At 40.8% G+C, this 23987-nt stretch overlaps 1 protein-coding gene and 1 long non-coding RNA gene across 8 annotated transcripts; one reads left to right on the plus strand and one right to left on the minus strand.

Moving 5' to 3' along the window:
- Window positions 1-361: 361 nt before the first annotated feature.
- On the minus strand, window positions 362-8323 carry LOC119962786. Of its 2 annotated transcripts, none has more exons than XR_005459961.1 (3): window positions 8141-8323; window positions 4776-4841; window positions 362-497 (listed from the first exon to the last, which is right to left on the minus strand). It is a non-coding gene; the product is annotated as an uncharacterized LOC119962786 (long non-coding RNA). The 2 variants fall into 2 exon arrangements; XR_005459962.1 differs by having other exon boundaries at window positions 7310-8323.
- Window positions 8324-10281: 1958 nt separating this feature from the next.
- On the plus strand, window positions 10282-22333 carry LOC119962784 (insulin gene enhancer protein ISL-1). 6 transcript variants are annotated; one of them, XM_038790872.1, is made up of 7 exons: window positions 10368-10496; window positions 11119-11266; window positions 14294-14483; window positions 15724-15980; window positions 18270-18556; window positions 19516-19683; window positions 21152-22333. In XM_038790872.1, exons 1-7 carry the CDS (start codon window positions 10383-10385, stop codon window positions 21266-21268), a joined length of 1281 nt encoding a protein of 426 aa, XP_038646800.1. In that variant the 5' UTR covers window positions 10368-10382; the 3' UTR covers window positions 21269-22333. The 6 variants fall into 6 exon arrangements, with proteins under 6 accessions (XP_038646799.1, XP_038646800.1, XP_038646801.1 ...); XM_038790873.1 differs by having other exon boundaries at window positions 18273-18556; XM_038790871.1 differs by having other exon boundaries at window positions 10282-10496; window positions 18273-18556; window positions 19516-22333.
- Window positions 22334-23987: the final 1654 nt, after the last annotated feature.

Consider the following 23987-nt stretch of genomic DNA (forward strand, 5'->3'; position numbering starts at 1 on the left):
AATAATATTTGAAGAGAGGATTAAGCAGTTGCAAAAAGGTTATGCAAGCACAGTATCTGGTCAAAAGCACTTCCCCAATTATATCATCATTACTTGTGATATAAACAATAATATTCAGGAACTCAAAAAAAAAGTGCGCCTGAGCAAAAAATATTCATAATCCATTACATGAGACATGCTGCTCTCAATTTTTATCGCAGTGAGGGATATAGAACCGTATTACTTTGAGAGACAAGAAATAAAGTTGTAAAAATTGACAGCAACTGTCGAAAAATATAAATTTGGAAGGAATACCAATCTTAACTCTCTCCCCCCCCCCCCCCCCCCCCCCCCCCCCGGAGGACAACCCCCCCCGCACACCTCACCACCGCTCCCTATTGGAATCTAAAACTTAACGAAATCCAGGTATTCTGTTGGATCTCTTGAAAGGCGTATAAAGTTATTTTTACGAAAGACGAAAGAGAAATACTGGAAAATCGCAGCAGGTCTGGCAGCATCTGCAGGGAGAGAAAAGAACTAACATTACGAGAACAATGACATTTTGTCAAAGCTAATAGAGAAATTGGGAAATATTTATACTGTGGAGTGAGAATGAAAGATGAGTCACAGCCACAATAACCCAGGGAAACCGCGTGCTAATGGCCACAGAAACCAAGGGAAAAGAGTGCTAATGGCAGTCCCCAGAGAGAACAAAAGATGTGAAAGCCAAACACCAGAGAAACTAACATCAGAGGGTGAACTGTCGATGTGGGGGGAGGGGAAAGCACAGAGGAGAAAGGGTAAGAAAAGGTGGATAAGATGGGAAGGGGTTAAATATGTATTAAGAAAGACAAGAAAGAACGAAATGGTAAAAGACAGTTAAAATGAAATGGGATGAAAACAAATGGGTCGAGTTGGGGTAGAGCTAATCATCTGAAGTTGTTGGATTCGATGTTGAGACAGGAAGGCTGGAGTGTGCCTAACTGGAAGATGAGATGTTCTTCCTCCAGTTTACGTTGAGCTTCACTGGAACATTGCAGCAGGCCAAGGACAGATATGTGGGCATGGGAGCAGGGTATTTTGTTAAAATGGCAAGCAACGGGAAGGTCAGGGTCCTGAATGCTCACAGATCAAAGATGCTCAGCAAAGCGATCACTCAGTCAGTGTTTGGTCTCTCTGAAATAGAGGAGACCACATTGGGAGCAGCGAATGCAATGGACCAAATTGGAAGAGATGCAAGTGAAATGCTGCTTAACCTGGAATGAGTGTTTTGGGCCTGGGATGTTGAGCATGAAAGAGGTAATGGGGCAGGTGTTACACCTTCTGTAATTGCATGGTAAGGTACCATGGGTGATGGGAGAGATATTGGGTATCGTGGCGGAGTGGACTAGATTGTCTTGGAGGGAATAGTCTCTGCAGAATGCTGACAGAGGGAGTGAAGGGAAGATGTGTTTGGTGGGGGCATCACACTGGAGTTGGCTAAAATGGCAGAGGATTATGCTTTGCATACGGAGACTGGTGGGATAAATGTGAGAACGAGGGGGACTCTATCCTTGTTCTGGGAGGGAGGAGATGGACTGAACACAGTTGAGGGTCCTGTCAACTACTGTAGTGGGAAATCACGGTTGAGGAAGTAGGAACACATTCTCGAAGCACCAGTTTGGAAAGTGGCATGATTGGAACAAATGCGACGGGGGTGAAGGAGTTGATAGAAAGGGATGGAGTCCTTACAGGGTGGCTCAAAACACTCATTCCAGGTTAAGCGGTGTTCGTGGATGCGCCTGGCAGTGCTCTCCTGACAGGATCTGAACTCTATGCACACACCCCTTTATTGCTAAACTCAGTGTGACTCTTATTGCTAAACTCAGTGTGTCTCTTATTGCTAAACTCAGTGTGAGGTGCAATTGTCAGTATGACTCACGTCAGCAAGCCATGGGTCACACGTTAAAGTGCCTGCCCTGAGTCCTGCAGTTCTAGTGCATTGAACTCTTTGTCCTATCCATTTCACACAGTAAGAAAACATCTGTAAGCTCGTCTGTGTTTTATAAAGGTCATTCTTATCATTCTTATTGACAAACTTTCTGGTGAGAAGTCGCAAAGACAACACTGAAGATTATGAGACGCCAACGAGAAAAGTTCCTCGAAGGAGGCCTTATTACTTCAAGCCACAATTGTCATCGCACCCTCCCCGCTTGTCTCTCTTGGGAATTGCTAAGAACCAGGGTGTCTTAAAAAAAAGAATGACACCCATTGCCACCAGGTAATTGTCAAATAAAAGTAGGTTCCCTTTCTCAAAATAAAATGATTTCAAATGTTGCTGGTAGGATGATGAACTCATATATTGCACTGGGGGCATATTAAAACAATCCCATTTGATTCGACGTGTAAATGTGTTCATGAGGTGACTGGCGTGATATCATTGAAGAAAATACCAATATCTCAGTTTCTTCTTTGACAGGAACATGTATTGTCTTTTATTTCAATCCACTTGTTCAGATTATTTACTTCTTTTTTACAAGATAAGATCTTGTGGTTTTAGTAATTATTGAAAGAATGATTATGTATTCAGCCGGCCAATGATTCAACTAAGCTCTATCCCGTGCAGTGTAGAGTCGTGAGAGTCGAGTTACTTGTAAAGGCAGTGGGTATTTACCAAATGATGCACCCCTATTGTCTAGACCACAGGCACAACATGAGTTTGCTGTTTTGCATTGACTGAGCAAACTCGGTGGTGTATGTTGCTTAACTTATTTCTAATGCCCTGCAGCTTAGGAAATGTCAAGAAGTAACCAACTATTTATTTCCAAAGCGCACAAACCCTATTTTCTGTGAAGTCTGTTTTATGCAATAAAGGTTAAATGCTAATTTGCAGCAAGCCTTCTTTTCACTTGCAGTTCTAGAATAAATTCGAAAACGTTAATATCAATATATCTGAATAGACGGAGGCACAAAAGTGAGGCCCTGTATAATTAAAACGACTTGCACAAAGGTGTTCTGGAGGCTGTCCGAATGTACAGCGGTAATCGATAGGGTGGCGATTCAGTAAAGAAAAGGTGCTATTTTTGAACCATTTAGACACATTTAAACGTCTGAAAAGTAATTTACTACGATTAACATGGTAATAAAATGGGACGGCAGGGTCATTTCTAATAGCTTGGGTATCACTACAGCCCTTCCCCTTTAGTTTCTCTTTGTTCTTTTGTTTAGTTTTTTTTACATAAAGCGAATATTACCTCATACGTTTCAGGAGCTTACTAATGGCGCCTCAGCAGATAATTTTCTTTTAAATCTAGAGTTGCAGCTTCAAGCGCATTCAATTTTCAGAAACTACCGTTCAAGTATTATCGGGCGGTGGAAAGCAGGGCTAGTGATTGCGGATGAGCTGTATTATGCAGAAAAAGACAACTATTTCAGAAAGGCAAAGTTGGGCAATGCAAGCGTCCGAACGGACACCCCGATTGTTCTCAAGTTAATCTCCTCGTTGGTTGCTACTGCTGACGAGCGTTGCTTCATTTAATGCAATGCGTTGCCGTGTTAAAATTAAATATCTTGGGGGAAGTTTTGGAATGAGATAGAATGCAGTGTTGCGTATAAACCAGTTAGTGTGAAGGATAACTTGGAACTTTTGCATACTGTCTGTATAAATATCATATGTGTAATGTTTAGGGAGAGGGTGAATGGCCCCATTCAGTGCAGTAGTCTTTCTGTGGTTCCAACAGACATGAGTTAATCACATATCACTATCTTCAGCCCTGTTTTCAGAGGCTATCGAATTTAACCCCTTGATTCCTTGAGCCGCACACCGAAAATGCCACTCGTTAAGCTTAGGAAGTTTCTGTATTTCATATATTTTCTCATTTCAACACATTACAACAATGATTGCACTTCTGAATATTTCCTTGGTTGCAAAGCACTTTGAGGCGTCGTGAAAGGCTTCAGATAAAAGCAAGTCTCTTTTCTCTACACAATAACACTCATTTGTGACAAATGTAAAGAATTATACAGGTTCATTAAATAGTCTGCATTGCAGATAATCAATGGGTGCAGAGTTTGAAACCTTCTGTTGACTCGGGACAATACGTTCCATTTTAACTGGGCTTCATAGAATTTTGAAATGTTAAAATATGTTATAGTAATAGCTTATCAACATTTATTCCTCCATGTAAGCATTTAACAAAGCTCGCATTTACAGCACTGATCATAAATTTGGACCAGGACCCGTACCTGTCAATTCTTATAATCCCACCTAAGTGCAGCCTGCTCCACTTCCCTTGTGAAGTAAGTCACTTAACATGCTGGCATTGAAAGTCGTAAGTTCAGAAGTTGAAACAAAAGAGGGTGGCCAGGAAAGGGAAATAGCCTTTGCAAACCCCCATTTTTTCTGCAGAGCAAACATAGTCTGAACTTGGAATAAGAAGGCAAGATTTATATTTTAACATACAATGTGCTGTTTTGGTGCAAATGTTACTTTCTCAGATGTCATTTAAGCATAGACTTTCTTTTTAATTAATGTCTTTAAAATTGTTTCTCCGTTATCACTTCTTAAATGTGAAACTTTATTTTTACAATCACAAGCTGCCAATACATCAAGGGACTGGTTTATCACACTAACATTCCATTAATGCCTGTATGCAATATTGTTCAATCGGTATTGAATAACTGCTTAGAATGACATCTATCAATCAGTTGATTGCATCTTGGTTTATGAAGTCGAGCTTTATGGCCAGTGTGTAAAATAAGCAGACGACTCCTCCTACATGCAGTTAAAGATGATCAAATAGTGAACATATGCTTACATAGACCGCCTTTTTATATCCAGTTTACCACATCCAGGACCATTGACTTTGAAGTAATACTTCCATCTAATATAGGAAACAATACATTATAATTCCAAAGCTGGGAGGGTGCCGCGCCACAGCGAATACAGACATGACAACTGCAAAATTGTATATATTGAAGTACAGCGCCCCCTTCCAAGTTACATTACAGAATGATATTTTAGCGGCTCCGTCAAAATAAGTTGATACACCGTATAATTTGTTAATTTTCAATTGGCAGTGCGATTATTTTACAACAGGATACATAAACTATAATTAGTGTGCTATTCTTGTAACAGTGCGTTCAATAATACTGTTAGGTTTCTATAGTAACATTTAGTCTACTTCAGAAAAACCTTCATAGTCTATGGTTGATCGTCACGTGGTCGCCCTCCCCCACACAGGCAACCCTCAGACACAGCCGGATGCCTCATAAAACCCAGACAAAACATGTTGTACTTCAGCTTGGCTGTCCCCACTCACCCCCCGCCCCACCCCGCCGTTCCCCCCCCCCCCCCCCCAACCCACCCCCATCCCCACACTTTGTGAACAACTTTAGCTCCCTCATTAAATGCCTATTGTGGCCCCGTATGCGTTCCTAAATTGAGGTGCTTGCGTGAAATTAGGAAATCAATGCTGGCTGTTCGATCATCATGCCCGTTAATTTAATCAAATGTTTCTTCCTATGTACTATGCATTGCAAGCCGGCTGTTAGACAGAAGTTATTTTTTTTTGTGACCCACATTTTTCCCTCCAACTAGTCGTCGCAACCCTTGACAGAAGTGTGTAATTATATACGCAGTCTGTGTTGTTACTAATGACCAAGCGATATTAATAAAAATAAATAATAGCTAGTTTATTTATTTGCTTCCAAGGTGCAATCTGGAGAAATGCAATGAACTCCTGTGAAATATAAAACAATAAAGTCAACAATCCAAAATATACAGGAGATATTTATACACACGTACGCGTACCCTTGAGAACTGTACACCGATGGAATATTCAATGTTAGATGCAATTTAATGGATGTCGACCAACGTTTTAAAAATATTCCATTGTCTCAACATATTGTTTCAGTCTCTTAAATGTAGAAAAATGCATACATTTTATAAATTAGGATTTATCAATTAGTAGACTTCTGAGTAGTATTCGTTATTTGAATTAGAATATTAATTCTAATGAGGTATATCGAATTCACATATTTACTTCTGATCATTACTGCCCATAAAGACGCGTTGCAATTATACATTCTTCCAGAATCTTACAAATAATATTGACTGCTGTGAGTGTTTTGCATCATAGTACATTTGTTGGAGGAAACATGTGCATTTGGCAGGAAATTACATCATGCAAGTATGTATAAAACAGAGAAATGTTGATTGGATATAATATGTAAAGTGCTCGAGTCAGCGAGATGAAGGGAGGTATGCTGTCTCTTTAAGCAGGTTGCTGCGCTAATGAATTGCATTCTGTTGACTTGAAACTGAGGCTCCGGGCTAGCTGCTCTCTCTCTCCAGTTCGCGGTACAGAGCGCTCTCAATAGATTTAGTGCTAATATGGTACATTTGTTCTACACATTCAGCAGTCAAGGTCCGTGAGATTAAAGATCGCCCACCTCTGGAGAATAAAGAAACCTCCAGGGGATCCAATAAATTTGATGATTGATTTCTCTGGTGCATTTCTCCTCGGGAGTAGAATTCATACCTCAGCACATTTCCTCTGTATTGCTGCCGTAATTTAGTTTACGTTAACTTCCCTCATTCATCTGCCTACCAAATGCATCAAAAATTAAAAAGATTTATTGCTGAATTAGCTTCTAGTAGGTCTGGACTGTACAAATCGAGTATAACAGAAAACAAGTCGGAATCAAATCGTTAAATGCATGATCTTCATTAAAGCCTATTTAAAACGGTTTTTTTTAGTACTGGTGTTAGACATTGTTTAAGTAATGCCAACTCCTGTGGGCTCTGATGCAGTGCATAAGAAACACTTGTTTGAACTGGGCACATTAGATCTTAAAACAATAATAATATTAAAAGTATAATTTGAGTGCCATTTGCAGTAACAGGAAAATATCTTTCTTCGACACGCCTATTCTGAGTAGAAAATTTAAGAATACAATTTGAGAATACAGTCAATATCACTCGCATATTGTGTACTTAAGGCAGAACTAAAGATTGAATGCATATCAATCCGTTGTGTACTTATTCCACAAATTGCAGACTAGTTGCACTCAATCCTCAAACAGACCCACAATTTTAGCAGGGTGCTTGGTCAGCCTATTCAAAACCCGCTGGAAATTTGCTTCAACACCAATAAATATTGGATTATTCCTGGAACGTGCACCTTGTTTCAAACATTGTACTATTCCATCTCCAACCAGATTAAATTGCAGACATTACGTGGTTTAGTGTTTTAATGCGCATGGGGTAGGCGTTACCATTTATTCGTGGTACATGTGAAATTAAAGTTGCTTGGTCAAGGCAGACACTTATCTTTTGCATAATACTTACAGACCTTTCTTGATGGCGGAGGAACAGTTAAAACTCTTCAGTATCGCGCAAAAAGCTGATCTGACCCTCCTGTGACATGTGGTGAAAGCCGATCATCTGGGTGTGCGAGGTTCGCTATAGCTTTCAGAGGTTGGGGAAGGGGTCTAACCCATCCCCTCTCTCCCGTCTAAAAGAATCACCAGATACGAATATTCGCTCCCCCTCACACAGTCGATGAGAGAGAAGAGATGACATAGAGCTTGAAGAGAGAGCGGGAGATCTACTCCCAAAATATCCAATGCTGAGTGATTCGCGGGATTGCTAAAACACACTGGAGTCCAGACCTTCACCCACTAATCTCAGCCTCACACCTCCAACTCCAATCCCAGCTAAATATACAGCACGATATTCAGACAGATCAAAATTAGTGCAATTACTATGCCCAGCGGGGGAGCTAGCTCGCAAACACAGGCACACAGACAGACAGACACGGGGATTGATAAACATTAATAAACCTTCACTGTTCAAAAACATAGTTATTTGGGGTGAACTAACTGTCTTTACACAAGCTAACATTTCCAATGTGCGTAGGCTTTAGATAGAAACGAATATCTTCTGCTCTTTCTGAGACGGTCCTTAAAGGACTTAATTGACAGCAAGATGATTAGATCCAATTATTCACCTCCGAAACCTGCGCACCAGCAAACGGAATATGCAGTGTGAAATTGAGCGTACTCCCAGGGAAGTTCGGTGTGTAATTCATATTGTTTTTCAAATGCAAAAATGACATGAACCACAAAGAGAAAAGTAACTAGCCAAACTTACAAGACAGGAAACAAATATTCAGTGTACCTTTCTAACGCGAAGTACATCTTTTTAAACAATGTCACCCGCCTGCGACCCGCCGAGATGTGCTTGGCTGGGCCTTACACGAAATATCTATCTCTACAGCGGAAGGGTATCAAAAACTGTCCGTTACTCCCTCCTTCCTAAAAGTATAAACAAATAAGCGAATAGAAGAATTGGCTGAGTATTGAGAGCAATGACATCTTCATATAGCTACTCCCACGCAATCGCAGAGTGTGTTTAACTCTTCAGCGTTCATTTTTAATTTCTATATGCCATTTAGCGATTAATTAGACACATGGAGAGAAGTAAAGGTCATTAAATCAAGTATTTATGTGTAGACATATAAAGGGGGGCGCATAAGCAGTCTATTGCAGTAGAATGTAAAGAACGTTTGAAGTCAAATATATTCGAACGAGACACTTAGAGCAAGAGGTGGCGTTTTATTACTCTAAAATAATCGTGTGATGATCATATTTATAATTGCAGCAGCGTTCAGGCTGAGGTTATATGTGCAACCTCAGTTGCAAGTGCACTCCAGCCCGCTATTTAAATATTAGACGGCTGAAGGTGCAGTTGTTGGCAAGCATATGGACTCAACAGCTGCAATGATCATTGGGAATCGATCAAGATAATTCATCTGCGTGTATTCTCGGTGTAAAGCAAACTTGGGGGTGCATTCTTAGAACTTGCTCAGTTGTTTGCCTTTGATGCCCTGTGAGTAACTACTGGATCACGACAAGGTTTTTTTTCCCGCGTTATGTTCACTGGATGACATTTCCACGCCATGTCGTGAAACTTAAGCTTTCTTCAACCATTTGTCTAACTGATTTCCAATTCGCATCCATAGCGCATGCGACTTGCTTCTACCTCCGTATGACGGATATATTAAGTGGTCATATGGCACAACGCGTGGCTTTGTGGGCAGAAACGAAATCGTGAATTTGAAACGTGCCCACCCGCTGCATGTTTTGGCGCGCACACACTCGGCCAGAATTTGCGCACATTACCCACCTTGTTAGCAAAACAGCTGGCTTGTTTATTAAAACAAAGGCTATTTATCAGAACGGCTATTTATCAAAACAAATCTGGGGGCACGCTAAATCATGAATCAGTTACATCAGTTCAACAACTTGATTTCTAGGGTATTTTAGGGCAGGGTTCCGTGCACCAGAGAAGGTTATGGTGGGTCTAAAGCCAATAAATTTTCATTGATTGACCTTCCCAGGCATCACCTCTCGTAAAGGCACACAGGCAGAGGGACGGGTCCCAGAATTAGTCATGTAAAATATATAAAAATATATTCTATGAGAATGTTTACATTAATTTTCAAGATTAAGTTTACTATCTGCATTCACATCTGAAAAGATGTCAGCCATTATCAAAACATATACTGCAAAAGTCCAAAAGCTGTAATCTGCTGTAAAACATATTGCCACCATAAAATCATTCCCTTCTTTTCATGGGGTACATTTAGTCATGATACAATCATGAGATAAGCCTATCGAGATCAGATTGAATAACAAATGTACTCACCATTTCAATCCAGGATTATAGCTTTATAAATAAATTTAAAGCACGTATCGTTAATTGTTTAGACCATGGATTCATGTTCCTGGTTTAGATTAATTTGCCGGATGAAATTAAATTGGTAGAGGGTAAATTAAAACATAGAATTAATCAAACCATGGAATTAATGGCTGTGCCTCGCAGACGTAAACAGTGGTTTGAGGCTGTCGACAGAATAACATTTTTATTCAGAACATATTTAACATGGGCAACCCCTGTGTGAATAGGCGAGTGAGAATGCTGCCCTTATGCCGATGATGGGTGCTGCAAAAGGATATCCCCTTTGAAATGTGGAACTAAACTGACGGACACTCCAGAAGGGAGGTCCTGTGGGTTCCTCGGGCCGAATACTTTCAGAAACCTTACGTCTTTGGTCTTTACCTTGTCAATTTGTAAATTTAGGTGCGATCGGGTGGGCGGCAGTACTGGCCAGTAACATCATGACAGAAGTCCATTGGTGCTTTTCTAAACTGGCGTGAGGCAAGTCACACGACTACGTATGTTGTACCAGAATAATGCCCACTTCAAACTAATACTTCGCAGTTACAATATCAGTCTGCCGGATGCTATCGCAAAGGCGTGGCTAGACTCTAAATGGGCCTAATCAGTACAAATGAGTTTCGAGTCCCAAATTTATTTTTGTGACATCTCAAAGAAGTGTAAATTTAAAGAAAAGTAAATGCACGCATTATCCAGATTTGGGTATTTAATTGTTTTTTTTGAAAGAAGTGAATTTGCTGGCGGGAAAACCATTCCGAACGACTCCCGTTTCTGTTCTGAGTCGCGATTGCAGGTTGACTGTTTGATTTTGAGTAAGAAACTGATCTGAAAGTAACAAATGGAAACATTGGGAAAGGAGGGGGGAGGGAGCTGGATTGCAAACGCAGGCTTCTCGGACAATCTGCTCTAAATGTTGACAGCGGACAAACTGTTAAACGCGTTTTGTTTTCTTGCGAACCGAGCGGTGGTCTGTCACTATAGGTTTCCGCTAGACCACGTGTTTATTTGTCAGTTTAGGACTATTATCAGCAATTATTCTTTGTAATTACGTATTGGGTTTACCGCGCAGCTGAAACATCAAAAACACACACTGGTTTCACCCGCTCGTGTTACCCACGTGTGCTCCTCCTGACTCGCTAGCTTATATCTGGAAAGAAACCTTGGGTAATGAAGTTTATTTTAACGTGCATTGTTGATATTGTATAAAAGGCAATCAGAGGTAAAGCTTGTTGGGGTGTTTATATTTCCAGGGCAGCAGATGCACAGATAGTCATATCAGGGTAGCAGATGCACAGATAGTTCATTTGTGTCTGTTTTCAGCTCAGTATTTTGGGTGTTTATTGGTCTCTTTTTATTGGCATCCATGCATCTTAGCTGCGAAGAGTTCTTTTTTACACTGCTCTGATTGATGACAGGATTCCGCCGAGTCCTCTTCCTTCTTCGCTGGTGGACCGTTTGCGGGGCAAGACTGTTTGGCACATTACATCCTATACACACACAAGTGTGCACCACGGAGCAACGTGAGCAGGAGTGGAATGTGGCCTCGCAAAGCGAACGTTAAAGGTGCTGGAGAAATGTCCCTGATTCTCGTCTGATAACGTGGACTGCTCGGTGCTTGCAGAGGGAAGCATGAATTCGCTCGAAACTGAACGGGCGATTTCGGGGGACGTACTCTCCACATATATTAGGATTGTCACCGCGTTATCCAAAATGTGCAGAAAACTGGGGCTGTCCACTAGGTTTAAAAGGGTTTCGCCAATACTTCCGGCCTCTTAGTTTAGTTGGGGCTGTCAAATGTGCAGGTCCCAAGGCTGATCACAGCCCGTTTAGAAAGGCACTCTGAAGCATATGTTGAAATGTAAAGAAAAAAGTCAGGTTATGTCTGAAGAGGTGGACCGTTTAGCTGCAGAACACTATTTCCACCTTTGCACGAATTCTGAATTAAGTCGCGGATATCAGTGAATTCTTTATTCATATATTCTGGATCAGTGATACACAAAGTAGCCTTTCAATCAAACGTGCTCTTATCGAGGTGCTTTATGCGTACTCCAGGAGTGAGTTTAAAAGCTCAAATTCCTGCACGCTCACATTTTGGAAGCAGCCTTTCTCTTGCAAAGCACTCTCTCATTTTTTTTTTCCTTTTCATTAAACCGCTTTTCGTCTTTAACTGTAAAAAGTATGAAGTAGAAATAATGCAGTTTGATACCCGCCTTCTTACCTTAATGCCATCGCAATCTTCTTACACGTGGCACTTAATACAGGTTGGAAAGCCTTCGATGTGCAAACTCGAGAGAATTGACCGGCTCCGAGACCGCACTCCTGCATTCCTTCCCCGACACATACTTCGCAACCTTACCCAGCAGATAAAAACTATGACAATGGATTAGCTACACTGAGAGGTTTACTTCTAAATGTGTCCCGTGGAAACCCTGGGTATAACAAGATGCATATGTTACCTTCCACATTTATTTGTTCAAGAAGGAGATGGTCGTAAAGCAGTCAATTGAAAACAGTATAGCTTCATGTTATTGTTTGGAGTTATTCCGGCTGTGTATTAGGAGTCTCAAAGTACTGAGTGGAGCTGGCGTGTCCCCTTGCCGCACAATGACCTTGCCCTACACTTCACTAAACACCTCAGCGGAATTGCAGCGAATTCTATGGTTATTGTCACGAATTCGTAATCCTTCCTCCAACCCTCCAACATACGTTTTTTTAAGACAACGTTTCCCTATCTCCGACTGTTCGGCTGGAAATCCACGCTCCAGAGCCAATGAGTTCAAATTCCAATCACTCGCGGCTGGGAAAAAAGTTGAATTCTACGATTGAAGCTAATCTGAAATAGCAGCAAGAATGTATAACCTTAGAGTTGTATGGGAGGCCTGTATCTGAAGCTCAAACACTTTACCCGCCCCCCCCCCCTTCATCCATCCCTTCCAGTCCAATTTACATAGACAGGTAGAGTTGCTGCTGACTGAGTCGGTTGAGGAGACGCTGGCCAAACATTCAGCAGAATGGGCATTTCCAAAGAATGGAGGGAGCAGAATGAAAGAGAGAGGGAGAAAAGGCCAGGAAGCAGAGGCGAAGTAAATTGAGGAAGGGAAGGGGAAAAAAGGCAAGGGTCAGGAAGAAGGAAATAAAAGTCGCGAGGAGCTGGAATGGGAGAGCAGAAGGGCCCAAAGGTTATGCGGATGGGAAGGAAGCTCCCGGCAGCTCCTGGATGCCTGACTCGTCTACACTCGCAGCCTCTGAGGCAAAGACAATGCAGACAGCTGGTGCGGGGCCCTGGACCAATCCGAGCGGAGGGAGTGGAGGGGGCGGGGCGGGGCCGGCGGCGAAGGGGGGGGGGGGGGGGACCAGCGTACGTCTGACGTCAGGCGCGTTCGACGTCAGACCAATGGCGAGGGGCTGGAGGCAGCGCAGGCAGAGTGTGTGAGAGATAAGGAGCAGTGAGCATGAGCGGCTGGACTGCGCACACTGCCTTTCTGCACTAACCCATCCCCAGTGTCTAGCAAGCAACAAGCCGCAACGACCGCACTCCTCTTAACCAGCCCTACTCTGTGGATATAAGCAAGGACTCCCTGGACCCCCCCCCCCCCCCCCCCCCACCACCTATCCACCCAGCACCAGACCCCATCCAAAAAAAAACAATCCAAGGGGGAAAAAATCAAACAAAAAAGTTTTACACAATAACAAGAAATGGGAGACATGGGAGATCCACCCAAAAGTAAGTTTTCTCCATTGCTGTTGCATTTCGAGGATCGGATCCAGGTGCTGGGAGTGGATTAATTCCGCTGGTCAACTCCTGTCGCTCTTTATAGCTGTACTGTTGCCTCTTTCGTTGCTCGAGAGCATTAATTATGCCGCCTAGCATTTGGGTTGATTTTGCATGTTGTACAGCACTAGCCTCCAGGTTCAGGTGAGCAATGAAAAGTCTAGCATTGTTAAAATATATTCCCACCACTGGGCGATACGTGTGAACAAAGTAGCTTTGTGGCAGGGTAGAGTCGAATTGAACCCGTGCTAAATAGTTTCTGAGCATTTGGATTGCATCTTTCAGAGGCTTGTCAGATGTATCACGGATACATACATCTGATAGCTGAGGATCTCTGCTCAGATCAGAAAAAACGATGCTGCAGAATAATTGCACCTTTACTGTTTGTGAAATTCTGACTGTAATAGTATCGTGTGTGGACTCATCGGCGTTTTTCTAAACTTTTATATATTGAGCACGCAGTTTAAAAACCAACAAAGTACTGCCTCTCAAGATTCTTAAAAATAAATGCAGAAACCTATCCCTGCGCTCGTTTTTGCTGAAGACAGTGTGGAAATGTTCAGAAGAAAATGAAAGTTCAGTTCCTGATTTCGAGTAACTCGTTTAGAACTAGAATGCATATTAATCTATATTTCAAATATATTAATCTTTTACTTTGGACCCCACCGTGTTATAAAACTGTCTGAAATATATATTTGGATCTATCCATTCAATGCAGTAGCTATATATATTTCGAAAATTATAGTGGAATATATGTTTGATAGAATGGGCCAAGTCTTTGATGGGTTTCACGACACCATGTTCATATCAATTTACAGAAAAACGCCTGATTTCACTGTGTGTTGGCTGTGGAAATCAGATTCATGACCAGTATATTCTTCGAGTTTCTCCGGATCTGGAATGGCATGCTGCTTGTCTGAAATGTGCAGAGTGTAATCAGTATTTGGACGAAACGTGTACCTGCTTCGTTAGGGATGGCAAAACATACTGCAAGAGGGACTATATTCGGTGAGTGAAGATCTTGGATTTCTTAAAATAAAGATGATATTCCAGTCCCATTAAGCTATGCTGTTCCTACGCTGCCTCTAAATTGCACCCTCACCCTCAGTATTCAACCGCTTTATTCCTACCTGTTTTGCCTTATCTTATCTCAACTTGGCGGGTAGACGAGATCAAATTGCCCATTATTTGGCAGCGAACAATTGACATATTTAGATAATGCAACTGCTTCCTTTAGTCAGCACAGACATCTGTATGCTGAGAGTATGGGAGGCATGCCGCTCCTCGTTCTGCCATTCACAAATCTGAGCTTTTAAAACGTGTGTCACTGAAACTGTTGTTTAAATGTTGACGAGGGGACAGCAATTCGTTTAAAGAAAAACTATCGCTGTCACCAGTTTAGCTTGTGTATTTCCGAATGTATGTAATTGTGGGTGAAAATGAAGCATGTGAACTGAAAGTGTCAATTCGGTTCCAGTGAGTTCTCTCTTATGGAGAATTTTGTTGGAGCACAATTGGATATTTTGCAGCATAGCAATTTTGGGACGGATATCAGAACTCCCAATATAGTGTGCGCAAGCTCTTGTGTTAATTTGCACGACTTTTGCGGTTGATTTTAAAGCACTTGATATTATTTTCCGACTAAACTGAGGGGATCAAGTTTAAAATAAAGACCGCTCCTAAAAAATAAATTAAGATACAGTCTCTAATTGGAACATTGTCTCTTAAAACATGACTTTTCCTCAGAAACATGTTCCAAAATGAGCCTTTAAATTTGGATAAAAGAACATATTCTTCGTTAGATTTTAAAAATGAAAACCGATGTTCACTGCAGCAAATAGACTACTTCACACTACGCCAGGATTAAACATAATGTGATAATGTACTATCTAAACATCTGTTAATAAACTTGACATTGAATAGTGTGCTAACTGACTCGCTTCGTGTTTATGTATCATTCAATTATTTTTCGACAGATGTGTAACTTTAACACGTTTAGTGCACATGATGAGGATTAAAATGATCGGAAATATATTTTACATTCGGATTAATGTGAAGTATAATTTGGCCCTATTTTGTATTTTCTGTGTTATGATAAGAAACTGCGGAATCTATTCAGGAGTAAATGTGTGTTGGCTTTTTAGGTGTGGGAGCACCTCCCCTCTGTGTTGAAGTGTGTGACATACTGGAGGGAGTCCCCTTTTGGTCCTTGAGTAAATATTTTTGTTTTTTTCCTTTTGACTTGCAGATTGTACGGAACAAAATGTGCAAAATGTAATATAGGATTCAGCAAGAATGACTTTGTAATGAGAGCTCGCAGTAAGGTGTATCACATCGACTGTTTCCGCTGTGTGGCGTGCAGTCGCCAGCTCATCCCCGGTGATGAATTCGCATTGCGGGAAGACGGACTCTTCTGCCGGGCGGACCACGATGTTGTAGAGCGAGCCTCGGTCGGCCCAGACCCCCTCAGTCCCATGCATGGCAACAGACCCCTACAGATGGCGGGTATGTACGCTTTCAAAACTTTGTTTTATGAGAGTCCAGCCATACACCATGTAGGATGGAAACAAATATTTGACACTGCCTCCCACATCAATTCAACGTTTTGGGTACGTTGTTACGATGTCCAGCCTTCAACAGTTCGGTGTTGTAAAGTTCACATTTTGAATTACTGTGTGTTTTATTGACACATTTCAGCAAAAAACAGAGAATGTGTGGTTTGAACCTTAGTAATGGAGCTCTGTACAGGCGAAACAGCGCGTGCATGTTATCCTTGTGCCTTACAGTTTGGACCCGATGGTGTATGTTGTTTGCTGGTGTTCTGGGTACATTGCAGACAAACGCAGGGACTGTGTATTTGAGCACACTATCCTTCAATGTTACATGTCTGAAGTCGTTTTGAAACTTTGGGGGGGGGGGGGGGGGGGGGGTGGCTGTGGGAGAAGAAGTGTCCATTTAACCTTGTGTTTCAAGTTGAGCTGTTTTAATTATTCGAGATTCAGGGTTTGAGGAACCCTGGTTTCACTTAGAAATGTTCCCATCGCTATTCGAACAAGTCAATCAGACATCATCTTTATCTACTGTATTTCTTTTTAAATCCCTGAATCTGAAGCAGACAATTGAATGTGAGTACAGTTAAAATATCATGGTAGAACCATTTTCTGGCGACATTGGCCTAGAATGCATTTGTTTTTGAAATGCAACTTCCCATTTTTGCTGATGTCAATGAAAACTTAAACCATGAATTTTGAGAAGCGTTTGAAGATTTCTGAGAATTACTCTGTGTTCCAAATACTTTTAAGCAGTCTTCACGAGCAGTATCAGTTTACATCGCTCAGAGATTAGCTAGTGCAGTTTTTCTATCGGCAGCCGGCGTCCTTTTTTAAGATTTCCACCCCGTCAGAAATAATCGGAATACATATTGCTCTTATTGCAATGCATTGCATTCCGAAAGACAATCGATATGAAATCTGCATAATTATATGTTTGAAGACTTTTCAAGTAGGGTCTGCCGCATTCAATCCAGTGTAAATATTGGATCTTGCTGCTACACAGCAATAGTGCTGCATTCCTTGCTGTTCTCTACAGCACGATGCACTCCGGTGTTGCCAGATAGCAAATGTATATGCTATGTAAATGAAACTTTGTTCAAGTAACATGCTTGGCACTAAATATCAAATTACATCACCCGCTGATTAATGCTGGATTGCATTTTTCACAACACGATCTGATTTTGTTTTGCAAACTTTAGTAACCAATTGAAATGATTATTTTATTATTAAATGGTTACTTGTACTACACTGCAATGTCTGCCTCTAATACGTTATCCGTGTCATTCCATTGTCTCAAATGCATTATAGTCAGGTTTTGTTTTCTTAAACGGAAGACTGTTTTGATTTATGACCGAGCGGTGACAATTAAATACAGTGCTTCTGTAATAGAAATGTTATTCCAATCATTTCCAGTTAGGCCTCTTTCACAAAAAACCATACTTCAGGGCAGCGTAACATAATTGCGGGGCGGGCTTTTGAAAATCTAATTTTACCTGCTGCATGGTCCACTGACCCTTTCCTAAACACATCAGACGCTGTAATTCTCTGATCACACCCATGGAAACTTTGCGGGAGCCCCGTTTATCACATCACATATCTGACTGCATGGAGAGTGGAGTCTGGCTCTGCTTGGTGCAAAAACCAAACTGCTGCCCTGACAAGCTAGCACAGCAGCGGCAACCGTAGCAAAAGCCACAAGTCACTAACCGCTTGGCTTCCTCCACGGAGTCGCTTATGTCAACAATGTGCTGCTATCCGAATGGTATTTGTATGGAGTTGACTGGCATTAGTATTCAAATAACTAGAGAATGCGGTTGCAGCCCAACCTGAAACTCAGTCCCAGAAACATTGTTTCTGATCCAATTAAACTAAATTGACACCAATAAATGTTGGAATGTACATATTGTGTACACCGCGATATTGAAGGTTGATTTGTTTCAGCTCTTCGACCTCATGCAGTTAAACCTGTTTTTGACATCATGCCGGGCAGTTCCGAGATTACTTTTAACTTGATTTTATTGTGACCTCAGACCTTGATGCTTCAGCCAAAGATCGCATTCTCTGACAAACAAATAACACGTGTTTTCTGCAGCCTGCTTTTGTCAGTCCATGCATGCCATTAAATACGCGTTCAGGATCATTTTCGGATGGAGTGTTATTGTCAGGACAAATATGTAGCCATGTTCTATTGCCCCATCTTGCTGTTCAACAAACTTAGGATGCGTTGCCTTTCTTTTTGCAGCAGAGCCCATTTCTGCGCGACAACCAGCGTTAAGGCCGCACGTTCACAAACAGCCGGAGAAGACGACACGGGTGCGGACGGTTCTGAATGAGAAGCAGCTCCACACGTTACGGACTTGTTATGCAGCCAACCCCAGGCCCGATGCGCTCATGAAGGAGCAGCTTGTGGAAATGACAGGCTTGAGCCCCCGTGTCATTAGAGTCTGGTTTCAAAATAAGCGCTGTAAGGACAAGAAAAAGAGCATCCTCATGAAGCAACTGCAACAGCAACAGCCCAACGACAAAACAGTAAGTTTTGTTTTTTCTCTCTCCCTGTTCCAAAACTTTGCTGGGGACTTTGACAGGAGACGTGTCGACTTCCATGCAAACTGGAACACGAATGGGAAACATTGTTAGTCATGCCCTCATGTTTGAAACACCAGCTTGTGTCATAAGAAAAGATACAATTCTAGTAATAAACACACTGCAGTACACATTGTCAATTTCAAGTTCGCCCATGTTTGAGTTAAATAACATCCTTCGAATTCACAGGACATTGTTTTACAGGACATTGTTGTTTTGTTGAGTCCCCATTACTTTGTAATAGTGTACTGACAATCTGTGAATCTGACAAATCAAAAATACAATTTTTGAATGATTGGAATTGCTAATAAGATGGAAAGGCCCTTAGTCCCCTTTGGGCATTGCAATGTTGGGTGGGTCAATTAATATTAAATTCTTCAAAGTTTATCTTTGATTTCGGACACCTATGAGATTTGGGACCATCCCTTTTGCCTCTTGTCGCTATTACCTTAAGAAGGACGTGTTTTGGGAGCAAATGTTGCCAACAAATTTGTATAAATATATTCACAAACCTTTGCCTGTGCCATGGCTATAATCACTGTTCAAAATCATTGGCATACTAAGAAAAATCTTCATTAGTGACACAAGTAGGCTTACATTAACACTGCAACATTTTATGCATGATATTACAAGGCTGCTGCATGTATGGAGTTATTTAGATTACATATCACCACACATATTGGGAGATCCCAGGTTGGATGGTGCATTTTTGATGGGCAACAGAAAGTTCTTTACATAAAATCTTAAAGTGATATCATTACAAGGTACTCAGGACAGAAGCCTGTTAAGGTGCATGCATTTTTAGCATATTAATTGACCCACCCAACAATAAGAAGGGAAGGTGAATGAATGTGTACCATTATTAATAAAATTAATTAATTAGTACTGTTGGCTTTTTTTTGGAGAATATCCAGGGGATGACAGGGACCCCAATGGTAGCTGCCAGTCCCGAGAGACATGACAGCAGTTTGCAAGCCAATCCAGTGGAGGTGCAGAGTTACCAGCCACCTTGGAAAGTTTTGAGTGACTTCGCCTTGCAGAGTGATATTGAACAGCCTGCATTTCAGCAACTGGTGAGTGCCAGCAACATGCAGAACACCATCACCACCACAATACAGACTGCACCAGAAATCACTGCAATCAGGGGACCTGCTACACACCAATCCATATATAGACAATTCATGGATATAAAAATTGCAGAATCCCTCTTTTGCCAGCCTTAGTATTTTCATTTTGACGACCATCAAGAACATAGGGGATAAAAAAAACATCAACATTGTTTACTCAAGCTTTTTCCCATATTCAAATAGTTTGTGTTTAACATTTTACACTGACAATGGCTTGGAGTCTGAAACATGCACTTCTATTTTATTCCAAATATTGTCAAATGGCATTTTAATAAGATATTTCAAATTAAAAACACTACTGATTATTTTACTGAAGGGTTGGGTGGGAGGGGATAACCACAGTATTGAAGGCAGGACACATAAATCATGAGATTTCAAATAATAACCAATAATAATTAAACAAAATGGATCCTATTGCTATATTTTCTCAACTTTAGGTTTAGTGCTATTTGATTGGTAATAAGGAAACCCCTCCCACTAGACTTCTGAGGAAACATTATCTGTGAAAAATGGAGCTGAAGGTTCTTTATTTCACCCAGCTCTTTGTGAAGGTGAATGTAAAGAGTCCAGCATTGTATAAACACAGTGATGGTAAATCTTTGTCACTGAATAATTAGACATAGTTGTTTAGGATCTGTTACACTGCTCTTTTCTATTTTGTAAAGTATTGCAACCCCACAGTTACGATACTGAATTGAAGTATAACCTAAATTGTGCTACCCTGCAGTGCTTAACATAAACCATGTTTGGATTATAAAGTAAAAATATTGCTCGAGAGGTGTCTGCAAAAGGCACATAATGTATAATAAAGTTACTCAACTCTAAATCCATTTTAGCTTAACTCTTTGAGGCCCCTTTGCAAGGTATTGCCAAACAAATGAGCAAAATGTTTCCTTTCTTTCCTGTTTGGAATACACTGCGCCTCCATGTCAGACATAGTTATTCAGTGATAGGAAACATTCTGTTTCTTCAAAGTGCAAAAGAAAGTGTAGTACTTAAAGGGTTAAACAGATATATTATGTTTTACAATAAATAATGAATTTCTGCTAAATATATTAATTCATTATGTATTTTTGGAAAACAAAATGTACCATTTTACACTATTAAATGTTTCATTGGGAAATGTAACTAAACCTACTTGTGCTTTATGAGGAGACCTTTATTATTTACTTTGCCATTGTTTTTAACTTAGAGATATATAGCACTTTATACGTAACTTGGCAAAAAAGCATGTTCTGTTTATTGGAATTTGATTGTCATTAATGATAAAATTAATGAAACCCATTGTACAACTATAGTTACAAAGGTCAAAAATATATTTTTCATGAATGTTATTTTCTGATATGTGCAACTTTGGATTGATGTCAACATTTTGAAGAGGCCGTAGATCATTCATTTGCTATGATTTTTACAGGTTAATTTTTCAGAGGGAGGGCCAGGTTCTAACTCCACTGGAAGTGAAGTAGCGTCCATGTCCTCCCAACTCCCTGACACACCAAACAGCATGGTAGCAAGTCCTATAGAGGCATGAGGAGCCTGAACTCTCAGTGCAGCCCTACAGAGAGCCATGAGGAACCCTGGACCCTCAAAACTCTCTAGCCCACACTTTTTTTAAAAAAAAGTTCATGCAACCTGGTCCATGTCTGATCAGAAAGCAGCCATCATCTGTTTGCACGAAGTCTCTGTGTTCAAACAACCAATGTTGTACCCAAGCAACACTGTGACGACAATCAGGCACTAGAGTGGGATCTGGCTACAAGTGCAAATAGAAGAGACTCCCAAGGCATCCGGGACTTCATGCAAAGACATTTTTGAAGATATAGAAAAGGATGTATGTTCGAGAACCTGAGAGATGTGATTTGAATGTGTTGCACACACAAGCAGATAAGATGATCCAGTGGAGAGACTATAGTCCCAACATCTTCAATGGTGCTGCCTAGAAAGTACATCAGTGGGTCAGCTTTGCCAAAAAAACCAGAAGAGTCCCATACATCTGCAAAAGGTGGACTGGAAAGACAATCGTGACATGCAGAATGTACCACAGCCTAAGTAGTTCAGCGACTGTCCTATAGGATCAGTTCTGAAAGGTATAGTTGCATTTTTGCAATGCTTTTAGTTGACCTATAACTAAGGACTATTGGATCCTAGATCATTAGCATGTAGCTGGTTCATGAGATTACAGTCCCTGCAATGAAAGTATGAAGGCAACTACTGATGTTTCATTTTTTTTATTTTTTATTAAAAAGCTCAAGCATTGCAACAAGGTATACCTCTTTTTGCCACAGCTTCGTGGGATTTGTGTGTGAACTCGTGTCCGTCCAGAATTGTCCCAAAGATGTGTATACTCCTAGGTTAAAACAGTTACCAACAACAGTTTTAGCTCTGGAAAGAAACATTTTGTTTGTTCTTGTGCTGCAAAATTATAAATAATTTATTATTTATTGTCAACAGACTTGCCACTTTCCATGTTTTTTTGACATTTTATGTTTGCTGAAGTAAAACATGTACTGTGGTCTTTGGAAAACATGTCTAATTTTATGTGTCCTGTCTTTTCTTGAAGATTATGTAAAAATAAAGAAAACGCCATATGCAGAAATATATCTTCAAGATTATTTCACTAATAAAAACGTTGAGATAACTGAAAGATTACGTGAGCCTTTTGCAAAGTCAGCCATTGCAATTTGATAAATTAGTTTGAGGGTAAACTGCTTTTAAAGCAAATTTTAATTGCTTCATATTTAAATGTGCTTACTTAAAGACATCCATACCTAACATATTTCAAATGGGGGGGGGGGGGGCGGGTTTTAGAGAAAATATTTATATAACCTTAAAAATATTTAATTTAAAAGTAAACAATGATTAATAAATAGTGTTATTTAACGTCATTTTTCTACTTTAAATGTTTACTGAGAAATGATATAGATATCACATTGTATTTTTACTTTCTTCGGCATTTTGCCGTTTTACTGGCATTTTAACAGTGGTTGAATGACCTGCATTTCAAGCAGTTTACTCCTGCTCAGATGTCCACTGATCAGTGCTGGGAAATTTGAACGTTTGCAAACTTGACACTGCAGTTTTGCAAAGTGCCGATATTGGCTGAAAAAAACGTGTTGGCGGTCATTATAAGCAGCTCCATAAGCAGCTCTATTGATATGGTTCCTTATAAGGATGGGATGTGTCCAACAAATGGAAGTTTGGCATTCAGCGCTGCTCATGTGCTGTCTGTTTTGCTACATACGGGTACACACTTTTGAAGCAAACAAATAAGATCGGAAGAGCGTCTGCTAAATATCGGCCGTGACATATAACACCTTTAAATAAACAAACGATCCCGCCTTCTCCCACCTCCCCGAAAATGTGGGTAAATAGTTATACCTCAGAAGTAGGCGGCACAACGGTTTTTTTATTGTACGAATCTGCAAATTCATATTGGTAGCTATATGATGCTGTAAAGATACAAGTTGAACGTTGTCTTTAGCGGGCTGTTATCGTTAATATTTTTGTGAATACATGGTCCCAATGGCATCTGTTACTGGGAAACAGCAGGGCCATTTGGGAACTTACATCCGCTCTCATCACTGCAGTATCTCTCCCAACTGCTGGCCTCAATTGATTTTTATCACGAGCGTGGTAACATCCTTTCCTAAAAAAAAAAATCCTGTTAGTCATGAATTTGAATTCATAAAGGTTGTAACGTAGATCCCCCCAAATTGCACTGGTGTGACACATCCACATCAAAGTTGTTAAGATGTTAATTTAGAAAAAAAAGTTTGATTTTAAAGAGTCCCCCGCTGTCTGTTGCGAACACACCGAATCACGAAAGTAGTTCGCGCATTCTCATTGACATACATTGGTACGTTTGCCCCAGCCAGATGGAAGTGGCGGATATGTCAGTAGTAGGGTAGATTGAACTGAATGACTATGTGTATGATTTGGATACTCACTGAATCAATCTAATGAGCCATCAAAATGGACAATTGCCCCTTCACTAACCATCCGGCCTGGGCGTATCTTCTTGATCTTCTTTGTCCACTTGGTTTGCAGTGCAGTATTTTTCAATTGAAATTCATAGTTGAGACCTCATTAGATGCTCCAATAGCTTAATTTACTTTCAACTAGAATGTAATGAAGCACGGCCGCGGCAGCCTGACGCTACTGTAAGAAGGTGAAGAAATGTGTTCAGAAGTCAGGTTGAATGGAGCGATGAGGAAAACCGGGATTAAGTCATGCGGAAGGAAGCGACTCCG

This window comes from Scyliorhinus canicula, chromosome 3 (assembly GCF_902713615.1).
Source record: "Scyliorhinus canicula chromosome 3, sScyCan1.1, whole genome shotgun sequence".
In the NCBI taxonomy this organism is placed as follows: domain Eukaryota; kingdom Metazoa; phylum Chordata; class Chondrichthyes; order Carcharhiniformes; family Scyliorhinidae; genus Scyliorhinus; species Scyliorhinus canicula.